The sequence below is a fragment of the Theobroma cacao genome, chromosome 10, assembly GCF_053813885.1.
Source record: "Theobroma cacao isolate CCN51 chromosome 10, ASM5381388v1, whole genome shotgun sequence".
NCBI classification, from domain to species: Eukaryota; Viridiplantae; Streptophyta; class Magnoliopsida; order Malvales; family Malvaceae; genus Theobroma; species Theobroma cacao.
Genome location: NC_142648.1, coordinates 23,031,725 through 23,049,204, shown reverse-complemented (window position 1 = coordinate 23,049,204; position 17,480 = coordinate 23,031,725). Strand labels below are relative to the sequence as shown.

Genomic DNA, 17,480 nt, shown 5'->3' with positions numbered 1-17,480 from the left:
TCTTATTCTAATTTTTTAAAATGACTATTCTATTCCAATTTTATTCTATCAAGTGAACCAAACATTTTATAAGATAATCTTTGACTTGATTTGGTTTATTACGGGTATTTATTGTAGTATTCGGTTATTTGTTGCTTGAGGCCCAACACTATGAACTTATTTCCACTGTTTGGGCCTATAAATTTGGGTTTTGCTTCTATAGCCCAATTTTTTTTTTTTTTTGAAGAAAAATATATAACAATTTCAGTTTCCACTGTGCAGAGGAGGTGGTGACCGCGAAAAGCCCCGGCAAGCGACAGGGAAAGCGAAATAAAGAAAAATGGAAGATTTTGAGAAGAAGGTTTCGATAAAAGACTCAATGGAGATTGAAGGAGAAGAAGAAGGCAGCGGCGGCGGGGGCTGCAGCAGTAGTAGTAGTAGCAGTAAGAATGAAGAAATTCTCCAATTGCTTCGCAAATTCCTTGACATTCAACAGCGTAGAGCCCAAGCTTACGCCAAGCTTAAAACGTAAGCTTTTTTTTTCTTGTTTTTTTTACCCAAAAAGCCAGAATTTGATGGATGTTTGGATTAGTTCTTGAAATTCATTTGTCAAACACAATTCATTGCAATCGCAATCCCATCCCATGGTTTTGAATGATGAGAGAAAAACAAATTATTTTTCTAATATCACAATAATCTATCAATTGATTAAAGATGCTTGGGAATTCTAAAACCATCATTGTTGGTCTTAATTGAGGAAAAGTAGATCAAATACTTAATTTTTATGCAGAATTAAAAAGAAGGGCACTTTTTAATTTTAAAAAAAAAAGTAAAAAAAATGGTATATAATAGGTATCTTTTATGCGTAAAGAAGCAATTTTGCCGACATTCCTTCTTGACAATATCACAGAGGTGATTGCATCTTTGGGTGATAAGAATTGTTGTTAAAAGTAGCATAAATTTCATTAAGCCTGAAATCATGGTCCGTGCATGGTATAATACTTGAAAAGAGTTAGAAGGGAATGCACTTCATGTTTTGTTTTTGTTCTATGTACAATTTTTTTCATAGAGAATCCTGATGGTTAGTTTTTGGCATTATCTGCTCAGGGGTTTCTCTGAGTATATGAATTCAGGAGGGGAGTTGGCCTACCAGCAGCTTTGCAGCGAGATCACAGTAAAGTTCAAAGACTGCTCGAAACAAGTTGTGACACTCTATCTTTGAATTATCATTGCATTCCTTTTCAAGTTTATACGTCCTTAGTATATCATTTTCTTGTGCAGGTCCTTGAGATGGAATCTCTATTTTTAAGCCCTGATTACTGCCGAGTTGATCTAGCTCAGCTGCTCAGATCCGTTCAAACACAGGAAAAGCAGAAATTGCATCTGGTATGTCTATATATATAGCTGGTGTTGTCACTAGCTGTTCTTGTAAGGCTCCTGAGAGAATTATATTAAACTCTGGAATTATAATTTTATGTTGTCATCTATGATCTTTATTTTCATAAATATCTGTTGTCAACCTGTCCTTTTACCATTATTCCTGAGTATTTTTCTCTGTTTTGCTGTTGCACACTGTTTCTATGTTACTTGAACATGGGGATGAGTGCCGGAAAAGGGTATGTGTCTTAAATGAGTGCGATCAATATTTTTTTTTCAAGATTTTCCTAATACTTGGAGGGTCATCCTCCGTAACTATGTCCATTGGATGTGTCAGACATGGATACTCAAAACAAAAAAAAAATGAAGAGTAGTGCAACATGGCACTGCTTAAGTCACATATGGTTAGTGTTGAATTAGGTACCTTTCTCAGGAACTGGAAAATAATTTTTTATTTTAGTTTTTGGCAGTTGGCATGGAACAATCTTCATCATTATTGCTGCCTCCCTATCACTTCCTGTATTACTCCCTTGATTGAGAATCATTCTTATGGAAAGAAAGCATATATCTTCTTGTTCATCTTGTTTATAACATCATGGAAGTGATATTTTATAGTTAAGACTATCTTCTATATTTTGGAGGAAACAAAGCACTTAAAAGCAGTGGAATAGAGAGTGATGAAAGAGATTAAATTTTTCTTCTACTGCTGGACCCGCAATGGCTTCAAGTTTCAGCATTTTAAGTGGTAACTTGGCAAAGCTATTGTCACACTATGCTAAAACCAAGAGCCTCCTATGACTAATGCTAAATGCAATTGCAAATTGAGCCGATACTGTCTGGAAGCAAGGTCACTAGTTGAAATCGTTTAAACTATGATACAGTGAGTTTTTAAAACAAATTCGGCCGATGCTGCAATTATGAAGTGTGAGATTTGATCAGTTAGATACAGTTCAATCAAAGTGCACTTATTTTAATGCCATACTCTGCTTAAGGATTAATTGCAAACTGTCATAGAATTATAATTTGATTAAATGATGGAGCCACTTCTCCCATTTAAATAGAATTGATTCAATTGTTGCCGCGGTGTAATAATTATCTAAATTTTTAATTTTGTATATTGTGTTTTGCTTTGTAAACTTTAGTTACATAGCAAATATAATAATTGTGAGTGATCTTAAACGCATCTCTTTCCATCTATTTTCTTAGTTATATAGGAAATCTCTGCTGACAATTTACTTTCTTTTGTCATGGAGACTGCTACAATTCAGCTCTTGAAGAAGGCAGGTCGACCATCAGAGCGTCTGGTGAGCCATGAGAATTGTTTATTTAAGAAACCAATGGAGCATGAATGCGTGCATGTGCATGAGATAACGGAAGCATCTGGCACAGAAGATGCAGAAGCAAATGCTGAGTATGATAATGCTCTCAAGGAAGCCATTAGAGGTGTGCAAGATGCTGTAACTGCCATTAATGAACATTTAGAAGAAGTGAGATATGAAATTGCAGCCCTTGAAGCTGAGTAACTTCACTATAACATTATTTAATAGTCATATTATAGTGTCTGGAAGGATTGCTAGAACAGGTTTGGGGGTGAAAGTATGTGTATGTGCTTTGTGTGGTGATGAGAGGGTGGGTTCTAGTGTACCCAAAATTATCAGAATTGACGCATTGGATTGGTTTGTGAAATGTAAGTGAGATTCCAATTTTATTCCTTTCAATACATAAATGGTTAGCTTATAGCCTTACTTTAATAGCATCTCAGTGTCAGTATCGGTGCATAGAAATTGAGCGGCTGGGAGCAAATATTCGGAACACCACCAAATCATTCAAATACTTTTTTTTTTCAAAAAATATGGGTATAATACTTAAAAAGTTTCTTAATTATTTAAAAAAAAATTTAATTATTTTTTATTATGCTTAATTAAATTTATGTTTTATTTTGATTCAAATAAATTTTTATGATTAATAATTAATTAAAAAATTATTTATCATTTCATATTACGTTACATTAAAATGGCATGTTGATATATGATATTTTCACCTTTTATTCAATATTATATCAATATCATATAAATATAAAATAATTAATAATATTAACTAATGGTAATTAATTTACTGTTAATCATAAGAATATGATTTAAAATAAAAATATAAAATGTAATAGAAGAATAAAAATTTATTTAAATTTTTTTGAATAATTTAAAAATATTTTTAAGTACTATGCTGAAAATAAATAGTAATAAAGAGAAATATAAACAAATATGAGATAAAAAATTATTAATTAAAGCTCCAAAAAGATGACACATTATTAATTAGTATTATTCTTTAAATCGACGTAACAAGAGTTTTAATACTTTTCCCCGCAAGTAATTCAAATACCTAAGTTTTAATTTTCAATTCCAATATGACTTTTTTAATAAAGTTAAATCAAGGTTAAGATTTCATTGAAAATGATAAATTAAAATAAATAACCAATCACACTTAAATAAATAAAAAAAATTGACGATGGCTTTCTATTTACATAAAGTAATCAAGTTCCATAATCCGCATATGTTACGACAATAAGTAATAATTAATTTTATTCTTAATTTTTATAACAAATAATAACAAATCAATTAACTTTCAAATTATATTAAATAATTCACTTCGTGAATTTTTTCTCTTTTAGTTTGTCTACTAAAATTAAGAAAAAAATATAACAATAACAAAGTGGGCGACACGTGAAAGAAGAAAAAAAAACCTTCGGAAAACAATCATGTGAAACTAAGATATTCAAATGTCTAATTAATAATATTATTATTTTTTTTATAATAAAGTTGTTGTAGGTAATAAGAGTAACACCAAAACACAATTACCAACATGAATAATATTCTCAGCACAGCTTGATAATCTTATTGTTGGCTCTGCTCCCATATTGGTTTTGGTGGATCTTTAATAAATTCAAAAGAGACAGTACGGATTTATTTATTATCCACACCCAATAAACTCTGTCGAGTATGCTTCAAGATCTCAATGGAAGGATTGACTGTTCTCTTGTTACAATGAACAAATGATGATCAAAAGTTCAAAACCAGATGCTGAGTTGCTTACCAGCTTCCCTCGTGTTCTGCTGAATTGAAAGTTATTCGTATTCACAACGACAAGAAGCAGACTGGATAGTAAGTTACTCACACGAAGAATATACATCATCCTAGTCGAGCATGTAGAGAGTTGTCTGAGAGAGATTTCAGAAATCTATAGCCAAATGCATTTATCTCAACCTAAAAAGAATCCAGAGAATAAACAATTGTTAATGAAATGGTAAAATAAAGAAAGATGAACAAAGTATAGGCTAAATTAGGTAATAGCTGAAGCTTTTTAATGATGTGAGTAGCATGAGTTTCAATGGCAATTAATCAAAAAGGAACCCTTACCCAGAAGTAGAAACTGCTTTGATCCAGGTATCGCAGATCCCATAATCCTTCACTCTACAAATTTAATGTGCATTAATACCAGGCAAACAAAAAGGAATGACAAATAAAAATGCTCCAGACACAATAGGATAATTGCAATAATGACACAAATGCAGTCGTGCAATAACAAGTTTGATTCAGCACAAAATACGGCAGCCTTCTGTCTTCTCACACCGTCAAACCACTGACACAGAAAAGAACAAACAACTGAATTTGCTAATCAAACATTTCCTTGAAATTTCATTCAATTCTAACTCAACTTCATATAGGCCATTTCAATATCTGATAGAGTCCTCTAGCAGAAAATCTATTGCAAATCCCTAACCTGTTTTCCACTGCCAATATTACATTTCCAAGATGACTAAAATTTTTGAAATTGTATAAGGGTCATCCATACAAGTATTGCAAAGGTGAAACATTTGGGGGTACTTATATATAAGATAAAAATAATTCAGGGCTTGAAGGACCTAACAATTTGCAATTATTCAAACGCCAAAAACACGGCTCACGTATGTTACCCAGACCCAGGGGTTATGCTAAATTTTTTCTAAGTTTTTCCAGGTATTTGGAGGGTTGAACCTCCATACCCATGTCCATTGGATGTATCAGACATGAGTATTTCAAGAAAAATGAAGAGTCGGAGCAACATAACAGCTTAATATATCACTGTACTAGTGGATTTAAAAGATAATTTTAAAAATATAAGAGAAATCTTCAGAGAAAAGAGGTAGGACTCAAGGCTAAAATCTATATTTAGATTTTTGGAGATGGGACCTTTTCTGAAACTAGAGTCGTTGAAGGAGAGTTACATTGACCAATTTTAGATTTCTCATATACTTTCCAAGGATACATGCTCATCCACAACCAACTCATCAATATGATCACATTCTTATTTCTCCAACCATGTTTTCCATTTCATTCTTTACAACAGTTCAAGCCTCCCCGTTGCTTGGAAAGCCACTCCCTAACACTATAAATACTCCCTTAAGCTATCAAAAAAACTTCTTGCTGTCAAATGCTCTCACATTTATCTATACTTACTTCCCTTCTCAGGAAACTAGAAAGCTTTATCACTGCCGTGACTTGCTTGATCTACTACCTTACCATGTGAGATACCCATAATGCATACATAAATATTACTTCACATTCCCAATTAGCATTTAACACACAAATTGCTTCCCATGAAGATAAGGTTATGAACTTAATTTTTTTAACTGTTTCTGATAAAAGACAGAAACAACTTTCAGTAGAAAACAAACGATTCCGATAAAGATACTGAATGCACATATAAGAAAAGGAAAGTCATTAAATTAATAGAAGCATCTGACTTACAAGTAGACATCACGTGGATCAATTTCAGGAAACAGGTTAATATAAAAGCGAAAGCCATCAGGGCTTACATCTCTGCATAGCAAACCTGCCAATATAAAACAGAAATTTACATATAAATATTTATAGGCTATTCCACCATTATTTAAAGAGAAAGCAAAGCAAAGGGGTACCTTTGCTCTCAGCAGTTAGAAGATGCTCCTTGGCCATAGCTGGAGCAATCCCTAGTGTCATTGCAGCATCACTTGGACTTATGCCACTTCGAAGGGCTTCAGGCTTAGTCACGAGGCTTTTGATTCTAACAAAAACCTACACATGACAGGACAAGTTATTTGTTCTCAAGCAACTTGAGCATACTTTAAAAAAAATTATTAAGTTAAAAGTAATGAACACAATATTTATATATACCTTTGCCAGCAAAGTAAAATTAATTGTTAAGTTCCAAATTTAAAATCAATTGGGAAAAGACAGAATGGTCCAACATCAACATAAAGCCACATTAAACCCCTAATTAACCAATATGGGACTTATTTATAATCACTTAAAAAAAACAAATAACAATTGAACATTTTGACAGCACTGTAACAACTACAAGAAAATTGAACAATAACTATAGCAGCAGATCTAAAATTGATTTGCCAGCTCTGCCTCGTACCATCCACCATAAGGTGAATTTTCATCACATAGTAGCTCCTTGAAATTAAGTTTCCAGTTAGGTGCCTACATTTATTAGTGTGTTGAACAAATAAAAGGTATGGACAATTGAAAACAGAAGTAGCATTTGTCTAGAATTTACCAAAGTAAGGCATACACTCTTTTTACAATAGAAAATTCCCATAATTGAACAATAAAGATTCATCTTCATAAAATCTTAGGTCTCAAAGCAAAGGAAAAGCCTTTTCCAAAGTTTTTGATCTACAATTACAGTTCATAACAAAGTCAAAGCTTGCACTTTAAGTAACAAGTTAACCATGAACACATGTACTTTTAAGTGAATTTGAGTTTAAACCTGTAATCCATGGTTAAGTTTCAAGAAAGGCAGTCTACATCTGCCCTTTACCCAAAAGTATGAATTTGAGCAGGAAAACCAAAACATTAGAACACAGGAGCATCCTTTAACTTTTACTAAGTTTATATGTTCTCTTAAGGTTGTTAATTTATTTAGTCTATCACCAGTTGTTATGTTCTTAATTTTATTAAGTGCTCATGTGACTACTTAACGAATGTCAACAGCTAGGATTAGATGGGGTTTATTTGTATTCAAGAGCTCAGATTAAAAAACTCTCTAACCCTAATATAAATAGGATTAGATGCGGTTATTGATGATTAATATTTCCCTACCTAATGACCTTTTTTTGAAAAAAATAATTACAGTTAGAATTTGAATGGAAGGGATCTTTGCTAACATGCCATAATCATTTCATACAATCCTTTCTCATACGTACAAAGCAATGACCTTATAGACTCAAGTTTGTGAAAATTACCACGGAACCTTGACGTGACATCATCACAATCACGATTTGAGTGTTAAAATGACTACTTACTAAAGTCCAATCAACTAAGGTGATATGAATATATTTCCATTTATTGTGAGTAATAATTTGTGGTTATGAATGGTGCCACATCAAGGCTCCATGGTAATTTTCATGGACTCAAGTCTGTGAGATCATTAAGCAGCCATTACATACTACGATACCATTTATTAGTGGTTCTACCCTAAAACCTAGGGTCTTGTTCCAACTTCAATCTACAACAATTTTAGCCTCAGTTGAATTTTTCTTTTACAGTTCTTACTGCCATACTAAATTGTATTGACTAAATGGTTATGGAAACATTAACCATAGTGATTCATCTCTAAGCCGAGACTACTGCTGCAACGAAACTTTGTCACAAAATATTGCAGCACAACCCTCATCTCCAAAGTAGGGCTAGCGAAACAGTACTAAGAGAGTAAACATCCTTTCTACAAGCTTCACAAATAACTCCATTACAGAGGCATGATAATCAACATTGAACAAGCACCACCATCACAACCATTAAATTCTTTAGAATGTATCTATAGCAATTAATTACCAAAATCTTCTGGCCAAAAAATAAATCATCAAAACCTCAAATTAAGTTGAGAAGTGATATGAAACTAAATGATCATGCATGCCCACAAAATAGATCCATAAGGTGAATCCAACAAATGCAATGCAAAATTTTCAAACAGCATCTTTGAATTCCACTGGACATAATCATATCAACTTCTCTGGACACTCCCTCCAGTTAAACAAAGCCTCAAGAATTTCTCATAGGGCCACATAGACATTTGATATCACATGGGCTAATTTACAAGTTCACCACTTAAATTTGCAGGAATAGTCATTCAGATAACTCCCAAGAATGTCAAAGAGTACAAGTTTTGAATGCATATTATTTGCTACCCATATCCTTTCATTATTTCAATGCAGATGGGATTAGATATCACTTCTGTTTTTCCCTTTTAGTTGGGGAGACAAGAAAAGACATGTGGATAGAGGGCTTCAATTCTACTGACGCATCTAGCATCGATCTTCATTCTTTAGTACATGTGATTATGCATAAGCCTATTGAGTATAGAATATGGGCTATACTACAAGTGGTAACTCTCCCCCATCCCATAAATGTGACTCCTCCTCCAGATCCACCCTTAGACCTCCAAGTTGAAAGTTTAAAGTTCTAACTGCTGGCATGTCTCCTTGGAGACAAAACCAACATCAATCTATCCCTGATTTTTTAAGAATTATGGTAAAAGATAGAAGAAAAGTTGAAAGCGAGAGAGACTTAGGGCTATTACATCTTAAGCAATGAAATTATTTAGCATTCTCCAAGTCTCATGCATGATTCTCTATTTCAGAAAGCTAATTTCCAAGAAACTATTAGGAAAGACGCAAGTAAGTTCCATAGTACAACAGCTATGAAAAGCTTGAATTCAGTTTGCAAATTTCAATTAGGCCAAAGAAAAAGACAATTCATTTAAATAAAACCGAAATAGAATTTTATCAAGATAAGACAGTAAAATTGAAATGGATTACCTCCTCATCACTATGGGACTTGTTTTGGATGACCATGACTCCACTATCAAACTTCCTAAGCATCACTGGACTGTTAAACAAAGTGCAATGTGATAAAAAAGTTCAAACATCTAAGTATGACTTCCTAGTATCATTAAATGTAAGAAAATGAAAATAATATCATACATACACATCAAATTTCTCCCACAAAGAACATGCTTGCAGCATATCATCTGGAGAGATCAATTCTGAGGACAAAGAGATTCAAAGAAGCCACTTTCATCATGCTTTCAAAATACTGAAAATTGAGTAGATAAAACCACTGCATAATTTTGGAAATTTGAGAGAAGGAAATAAAAAAAAAAAAACAGAACAGTTCTGAGATGAATGAAATGTATTGAGGGACTAGAAACATGCAAAGCAATTTATACCAGAATAATAACTTCATTGATTTGAATGTCCTCTTTGCTTACAAAGTATATAAAAGCTATAATAAAGTTAAAATCAATGTAACAGGACTTAAAAGAAAAGGCTATTGTAAAGCAAGTTCTAGGCAGAAAAATTATAGAATCAATCAGAGCATAAGACTGTGAGGTCAAAGAAATAAATTTCACAATTGATTTCTGCGTGCAACAGAAATTTAGTATATAACAAAGAAAGCTTCATTTTAGCAAGTTGAAAATTACCACAGTTATTAAAAATATTCAAGAGATATGCAAGCCAAGAGAAAGAGAAATGCCACAATATGGGATTGTGAACAAGAAGAATATGTTTATGGGCATAATAGAGCTTCTTTCTCACAGCAACCTTTGAAGAATTAAAAATTGTTGGACATAGAAAATCCAAAGTTTCAGTTTAATTTTTTCGTTTGAGTCAACAGATATAATAAATATAACATCTATGGAAAAAAACAAGAACTTCAAACAACTCTGACTCCTCCAACCAAATTATAACAACAGGAAGAAGGTAGTGGGCACTCAAAGTCAAAAACCACACCTGTTCAATGTCACAATAACAAAAATGTACAGCAAGTGTACAGGACCTCCATTTAGTGTTGTTGCTTTACATGTTATAGATGTTAAGATTTATTGCTTCTAATTTCATTTAAGTTTTCTTTTTTCCTTCAAAAATAAAGGAGAATTATGATGCCAAGAACACTTTACTTTTAAGGTTACAAGGTGAAGAAATTTCAAGTTCACAACGCAAACAAACAAGCCCTAAATATGACCATATTATTTATCAAAACAAGAAAAGAAGTTAGTGTTAAACCAAACCTGTGCCTCGAGCACGATTGAAGAGACAATAAACATCAATAAGGTTGATCATTCCACCTGCTCTCTCTAGTGGAGTTCTCACAAAATCTGCCAGCTGAGGTGTCAAGAAATAAAATCAAAACTATCTCGTGAAAGAAAAACGAGTAAAAAACAACAATCAATCACTTAAGATGACAATTCATTTACCAACTCAATAATGACAACAAACCAAAAGGTGTTGGTAGGCACTTTTCTACACTAAAATAGCTACCTAGCCAAGACATACAAACAATTTCAATTACACATTTACCATTAACCTACAATCCTTTATCCTTCTACTACTAAACAGATTCTTGCCAAACAGCAACAACCTGCAATGTAATGAATAGTTGTATCTTGGAACTATACCTAGTTTGATGGTAGGTCTGAAGATAATGGACCATCATATACTGGATAGCATGACTCACATTCATTCCTATCATCAAAAGAAAAATCATTGCAAAGTACTTTAATATTTCTGAAATGATTCAAAACTAAAATTTAAAAAAAAAAAAATCTCCATGTGAAAGGAGCAAGAGAGAAACATTGATCCCAATGGAGTATAGAAAAAGTCATTGCAAGAATAATTAAAGAAAAATTTAAAAGAGACACTGTGGAGTACATATGCAATATTATATACTCCACTATTTCTTTTTTCTTAGGGTAATTGCAATTGAGTGTGATGGGGATAGTTTAATACTGAAATATTCCCTACAAAACGTAATAACAATTCCTTCAGCTTCATATTTTACCCTTTTTTTTTCCTTAGTTTACAACTTTTATGCTTCTTATCCTTTAACTTTCATCTTATGCAATCAAATCAAAAACAAATATTCTAACATGACTTTGATACTGGTTGGCCTAACCACTATGACTGAACCATGAATATGAAAAACACACTGATACTTTATTGATGATAAATGCAAACAATAAAATACAAGAGACCATAAAAACTCAATGATAAATTTACATGGTCGTAGATGGAAGGTACACTAGTGGAAACACACACCCATTTACATTGGTCATTATTGTTTTACAAACTTGAATACACTCAAAAACTCTGACAAGAAAATGGGAAAATAGACTGATATTCTAAATGCAAACTGAAAGATCTTGAAGGCTTTTTGTATATAGCTTCCACTCTATTTTCAACTGTGTAATAAGATGGGAACCAAACCTTCTTTACAAAGGAGCAAAAGAGGCAAAATGTTTTGTTTTCCTATTTAGAGATTCTTCTTCATAATAATATAATAAGGTTGTCTTTAAAAATAGATGAGGGAGGAATTGCTTTTAACAATGCATATTCTTCTCAGATAAGGTTTTTTGACAAGTCCTAGTAAACCCATATTATGGATCTTGTGGTCCAAATATGTCCTTTGAATTAAATGTTTTTCTACTGCCAGTTCTAAGTGGCTACAAATTTTCAAAAAGCTACTCCAACATGAAATCTTGTCCAAGAAATGGTGCTGAGGCTGAAGGAGGACCATTAAACCTCACATGGTATTGAAATTTGCATAACTCTCCTGGTAGCTAAGTTCTCCTACATTTTTTTTTCCTGTCCTTCTAACTCAGCAAGATGATCCACCTATCCTTGAATTGGAGTTCTCTTCCAATAATTCTTCTTAAAAAGACTGCAAGAGCTTCCTCTTTATTCTATTCGAGAAATAGAGATTGTAAATGGATTTCCCATGTATAGTTTGTCTAGAATTTCATCCACAAAGCTTTTTCTTCTTTAGATCCTACTTTTGGAGGTAGCTTGGGAACCAAAGAAATTTCCATGATTTTCTAGATAGTAAGTTTAAACATCTCAAACTTTTTCCATCATTTGACTAGACAAGTCGTTTGAGTCATCACAGTCCCTCGATCTTTTGGATGACTTTATATTCTCAATGAAGAATCCATAAGCATTTCTAACAAATAAAAACATAAAAGTAAAATATCTTCTTTTGTTATCAAAGTTTTGAATCGGTTAAAAGATATTTTACAACATTTAGGAAAATAGTATCAACTTATCCCCATTTATAGAGCCATTAATGAAATCAATCTAGAAAATCGACCTATCGAGAATCTTTCTAAAGAATGTTTTATCCCTACATTTGACATTTTTAAGCTCACCCCCCCAAATACATGAGGCTCTCCATGACCTTGGCAGTTTGGCAAACAATCTCAATCAAATGGTGGGAACAGTTTCACATGTTCAAGCTCACTACTTCAGAGACCAGATTAATTTTCATGATTTGCAAGCTACCTCAAAAGGAAGAACCTCGAGGGACAAAAAGGAATTGTGGATTAAATTCTTAACAAACAAAAAAAGAAAAACCAGTAGATCCATCTACCATCTCTATTCCTCAATCAAAAGTGAAGAGGAAGCTCTTTGAGTCTCTCTTTAAAACAGTTATTGGTAGAAAACTCCAACTTAGGGATAAGAGAATTAAAGCCACCAATTTGTAACATGAAATGTAGTTACACAGCTATGAATTTTGCATAATTATGTTCCCATTATAATTGTGTCAACCCCATTATGACACAAAACTTTTCATGCTCGAGGCAAGTTGACCCACTCAACTCGAAAAATGACTTATATTAGCCTGTTTAATAATTGTGCCAATAGGCATATACACAGTCATTAATTGACTTATTCTTACTAAACAATTAATTATATTTAAACATGTTTACATGTCTTGTTATACAATTTGATTAATAAACAAGCCATGTTAGCGTCAAAGGTTCTTGACAATTATTTAATTGGTATCCATGTAAGCTTTCTCTCCTGCCTAATACCCAAACTAAAACATTAGAATTATGACACAATAACACAAATTATCAACCTTAAGGTGAATCCAACTAAGCCAGAATAAAGTCATTTTAGCAAGAACTCAGGGAAATGAATGATGCAAGAGAACCTAGAGTAGGCCCATAGGAGAAGCTAGCAATGTGAATAATATGCTAAATTCAAACTACTCCAACTTAAATACTGTTCCCAAGACAAGATTCCGTGTCCAAGTAGCATTGTGAAGAGCTAAAATCACTCAAGATTGTTGGCAATGAAATTCACATTAAAGCAAATAATAACAGCATAAACATGTTAGACCACCAAGATAATAGTGCAAGGTCCCCTCAAGAAAATGCAAGAAAATCTTCTCAACTAGGATTTCTGCTTTCCCACAAGTAATTCTTCTCTCATTGTTTTCAAGGGCAACCTTATTAGGAGTATTATCTAAAGCAAATCCCTTTACACGAAAAATAGAACATGTACCCAGTTTTTTTCTATAAATGGAGACTTCATTACCCTTATTCAAGAGTGAGGAAAACACAGTGGAGGTTTACAAACAACAATCTCGAGTTGGGCAGGCAATGTTTGAGCAAGCTTAAAACCTCATATTAATATATTAGGCCAAGCTTGAAAAAAAAAAAAAAACTAGGCCCAATGACTTTTTCAAGCCAAGCCTAAGCTAAGATTTCAAGGCTCAAGCTTACCCAAGCCTAGCCTGAATAAATAGTTTAATATATTTACATGTATCTTTTATTTTAAATAATAAGCAAATATGTTATTGATATTATATTTTACATTTTTTTCATCTTTCTTCAGGCTGGTCAGGTCTGGGTAAAGACTTTTATTGTTAATATGGCATAACAGCCCAGTCCTACTTGGCCTATGCACACCTCCACATCATCAATCTATTTCCACTTTCCAGAAAAATAATTTTAAGTGTTCAAATGTGTTTGTAAAATATGAGTGATTAGTGTGAGTATTTTTCCTACAGTGTATCTGTAACGACCAAGGCTCAAGCACCACTGGCCCCGCAACTTTTCAAGCCTAAACCGCATGGTCTTCAAAGGCTTAAGCTCAAGTTGCTAGTAGTGAATTACTTAGACTCTTATATAAGTCTTAATAATCACATTCACATCTGATTTGAGATATAGTATCACAATTCCAACTACTTAAATCCTTAATGTCCTCGTCAAGGCCACATATCACATTTCTCAATCAAAGCCCACTCCAGAAGACCAACATCTCACTAGCACAATGTGGAAACTCACATTGGGCTGGCACATACTCTGATATCAATTATAACAACCCAAGTTCAAACACCACTACCCAGCAACTTTTCAAGCCTAAGCTACAAGACCCTCAAAAGCTTAAGCTCAAGTTGCTAGTAGTGAATTACTTAGACCCTTATATAGGTCTTAATAACAACCACATTCACATCTGATGTGAGATGTGAGATCATAGTATCTCCCATCATAGTTCAAATATGTTCACAAAATATTAGTGATTAGTAAATATCAGTGATTGGTAAATATCACATATTTAGTAAGTTTTCTAAAACCCATTTTACTTTATAGTTTGTATTTATCATAAATAAGGCATCAACGACATTAGGATTACTGGCACTATCGGTCCCTCAAGTCTAGCTTTATGTTTGTTTGGACCCCTCTAGCAAATTTTTGGCCAAAATAGTTCTTCAACTCATGATTGTCTGATAAATATGGTCCTTCAACTAACAGCAATTATGAAAAAACATTTTTCCATCAAATATAAATATAGATGATGATTTCACACCTTTTCATACCCCATGTGGCAATTACATTGCTAAACTATAATGAGACTATGGGACTCAGTTACCCCTTTTTTTTCTTTGTTACTTCCTTGTTTTTCTTTTCATGTTTTACTTTTGTTATGAAGTTTCCTATTTTACCACTAATCCTTCCTCAAATTTACAAGTTCAATCGTAACCTTTAGAATTCCCACTTCCTTAAAAACATACAAAGAAACTCATCAGTCAAATTCATCAAAACAAACAAAACCTTTAAAATTTTCTCTCATTTCCAAAGATTAAATAAACTCAATATCCTAAATACTAAATTCAATGAGCATTGCATGTATTACAGAAGGATATACTAAAAGCATTATCTTGAGACAAATTATTAAGCAAATAACATTAAATTTAACAACAAAGATAAAAAGAGAGAAGAGAACCTGACGGGACAATTGTTGATGGTACAGGGCACCTGCAGATTCCTTAGTTACAGGGGATATTATACCAACACTCAACAACCAATCTTGCATCTCTTCTTTTGAACCCATATCCTCATCATTTGTTGCACTTGCTTGAGAATTTGTTCCAGACAAAAGCTTTTGCCTCATTTTCTCTGCTAACATCACCATCTCTTTAGCTTTACTCTGAAAATCAGAAAGAGTTCTAAAACTTGAAGCATCAGAATCGAAGACAAAGAGAGAGAGAGAAAGAGATTATTAACACCATAATCATTAACTAAATTTGCCCCCAAATAACAAAATTAAATTGAACCTAGTTAAGAACTTTCATACATTTCATTGGCATAAAAGTTCAAATTTCTCATGCCCTAAATAATGATAGAGATATTATCGTTAATTACTATGGGTTGGAATTTTGTTAAATTGGGCACTCGAGATCGAGGACATGAATTCAATTGCATTCACCCATGTCAAACACTTGCACAAATATTCATAACACAAATTCATCTAGTTTCTCTGAGGAAATCAAATCAAGAAGATGCTATGTATTTTTCTTTCTTGTCAAGAAACTTGCCACCTCAATATTATCTAGAAAACCAATTTTCCATTATGTATGGCTTTATGCTTCAAATGCAAATGTTTACTACCATAATGCTACATGTATATACCATACATTAAAACTAAATTCCTTATAATTTGCCTCCATAAATTAAACAAATAATAATAACAAAAAGAAGTGCATTACCATGAGAGCATTTAAGTCCTGAAAAGCATCCTGCAAATTCTTATCAGTACTCTCCCACAATTCCTGCTCCTTCCTTAAAATTCCCGCCACCCCAACCATCCTAACTGACCCGTCACTCGAATACAACCCTCCACCCGTGCCCGTGCCCGTGCCTGTGCCTGAACCCGAAACCGAACTCGAGCCAGAACCGGAAGTCTCATTAGTCTCCCAAGCCCTCGCCCGCCAACTGTCCCAAAACTTTCCCAAAAACCCATCACAATCCCCCTTCCCCCTAACCACCGCTGTCAGTACAACCGATCTTGAGCCCAAACCAGAACCAGACCCAGAACCGGAACCCGGATCGAAAACCCGACCATCCGGTGAGACGAGGACTTGGAAGCGGATCCTGGGGGAGTGGAACATGGACTTGAGAGATTTTTTGGAGGAGAAGATGTGGGAAATAGCGGGAAGAGGGATGGCAGCGGCGGAAGTAGGGGTGCTGGCGGAAGAAGAAGGGAGCCAGAGGAGGCGGTGAGTGGTGAGGATGAGGAGGCCCGACTTTAAGGGGGAGAAATGGTGGTGGTCTTCGGGTTCGAGGTCTACAGAGGAGAGAAGGTGGCATTCGACTTCGCTGCGTAGGAGGACGGGGCGTCCGCTGCTCGTCACCTCCGCCTTGGAGAAGAAGTTGGCCATTTCAGCCAAGAGAGAGTGGCGAGGCGGAGGAAATTGAAGAAAATTGATTAATTTTGGGATAATTCGGGTTAACCAGAAGAGTGAGGGACTCTCTATAGTTCTAGTAAGCTAAGATTACAACTCATTGAAATAAAATAAAAACCTGCAACTCAACTTAAGATGTGTTAGTGAAATATAATTTCAGAACTTGAGAAAATTATTAATAAAATAAAAAGATAGTTTGTATTTATAAATAAAATAAGAGAATAATCTTATATAGATAGAATTTATAAAGTTAAGAGATTTAGTTTTGATAGATATACATAATCAAATATAAATTTTCAAATTAAATTACACTTCTGTATAAGTTTACTGATGTATTTGATCTGTCATGGTTGTCTGGTTTGATCTAAACTAGTGTTATAAAACATTTATACAAACATTCGTAACACTTTTTTTTAATGGTTATTGTTTTAACAAGTTATAAGTATCCAAATAGTCCTTGCACCCATACATTTTTATCAATTTAGTCTTTCGATTTTAAAAATTAGAACAATTTAGTCATTCTCCCTTACATTGTCCAATTTTACTATTAGAGATGATAACATCAAAATGGATGTG

General features: G+C 33.5%; 2 protein-coding genes across 4 annotated transcripts; one reads left to right on the top strand and one right to left on the bottom strand.

Moving 5' to 3' along the window:
• The first annotated feature begins 240 nt into the window (after nt 1-240).
• LOC18586966 (DNA repair REX1-B protein) lies at nt 241-3,107 on the top strand. Of its 2 annotated transcripts, none has more exons than XM_088810611.1 (4): nt 241-507; nt 1,087-1,153; nt 1,261-1,365; nt 2,610-3,107. In XM_088810611.1, exons 1-4 carry the CDS (start codon nt 320-322, stop codon nt 2,877-2,879), a joined length of 630 nt encoding a protein of 209 aa, XP_088666737.1. In that variant the 5' UTR covers nt 241-319; the 3' UTR covers nt 2,880-3,107. The 2 variants fall into 2 exon arrangements, with proteins under 2 accessions (XP_088666737.1, XP_007010649.3); XM_007010587.3 differs by having other exon boundaries at nt 242-507; nt 1,087-1,180.
• Nucleotides 3,108-4,120: 1,013 nt separating this feature from the next.
• On the bottom strand, nt 4,121-17,032 carry LOC18586965 (EAP30/Vps36 family protein). 2 transcript variants are annotated; one of them, XM_007010584.3, is made up of 9 exons: nt 16,209-17,030; nt 15,446-15,649; nt 10,447-10,540; nt 9,363-9,420; nt 9,194-9,263; nt 6,311-6,446; nt 6,141-6,225; nt 4,770-4,823; nt 4,121-4,616 (listed from the first exon to the last, which is right to left on the bottom strand). In XM_007010584.3, the coding sequence occupies exons 1-9, from the start codon at nt 16,878-16,880 to the stop codon at nt 4,607-4,609; spliced, it is 1,383 nt and encodes a 460-aa protein (XP_007010646.2). In that variant the 5' UTR covers nt 16,881-17,030; the 3' UTR covers nt 4,121-4,606. The 2 variants fall into 2 exon arrangements, with proteins under 2 accessions (XP_007010646.2, XP_088658717.1); XM_088802591.1 differs by lacking the exon at nt 4,121-4,616 and having other exon boundaries at nt 4,766-4,823; nt 16,209-17,032.
• Between the last annotated feature and the right edge of the window lie 448 nt (nt 17,033-17,480).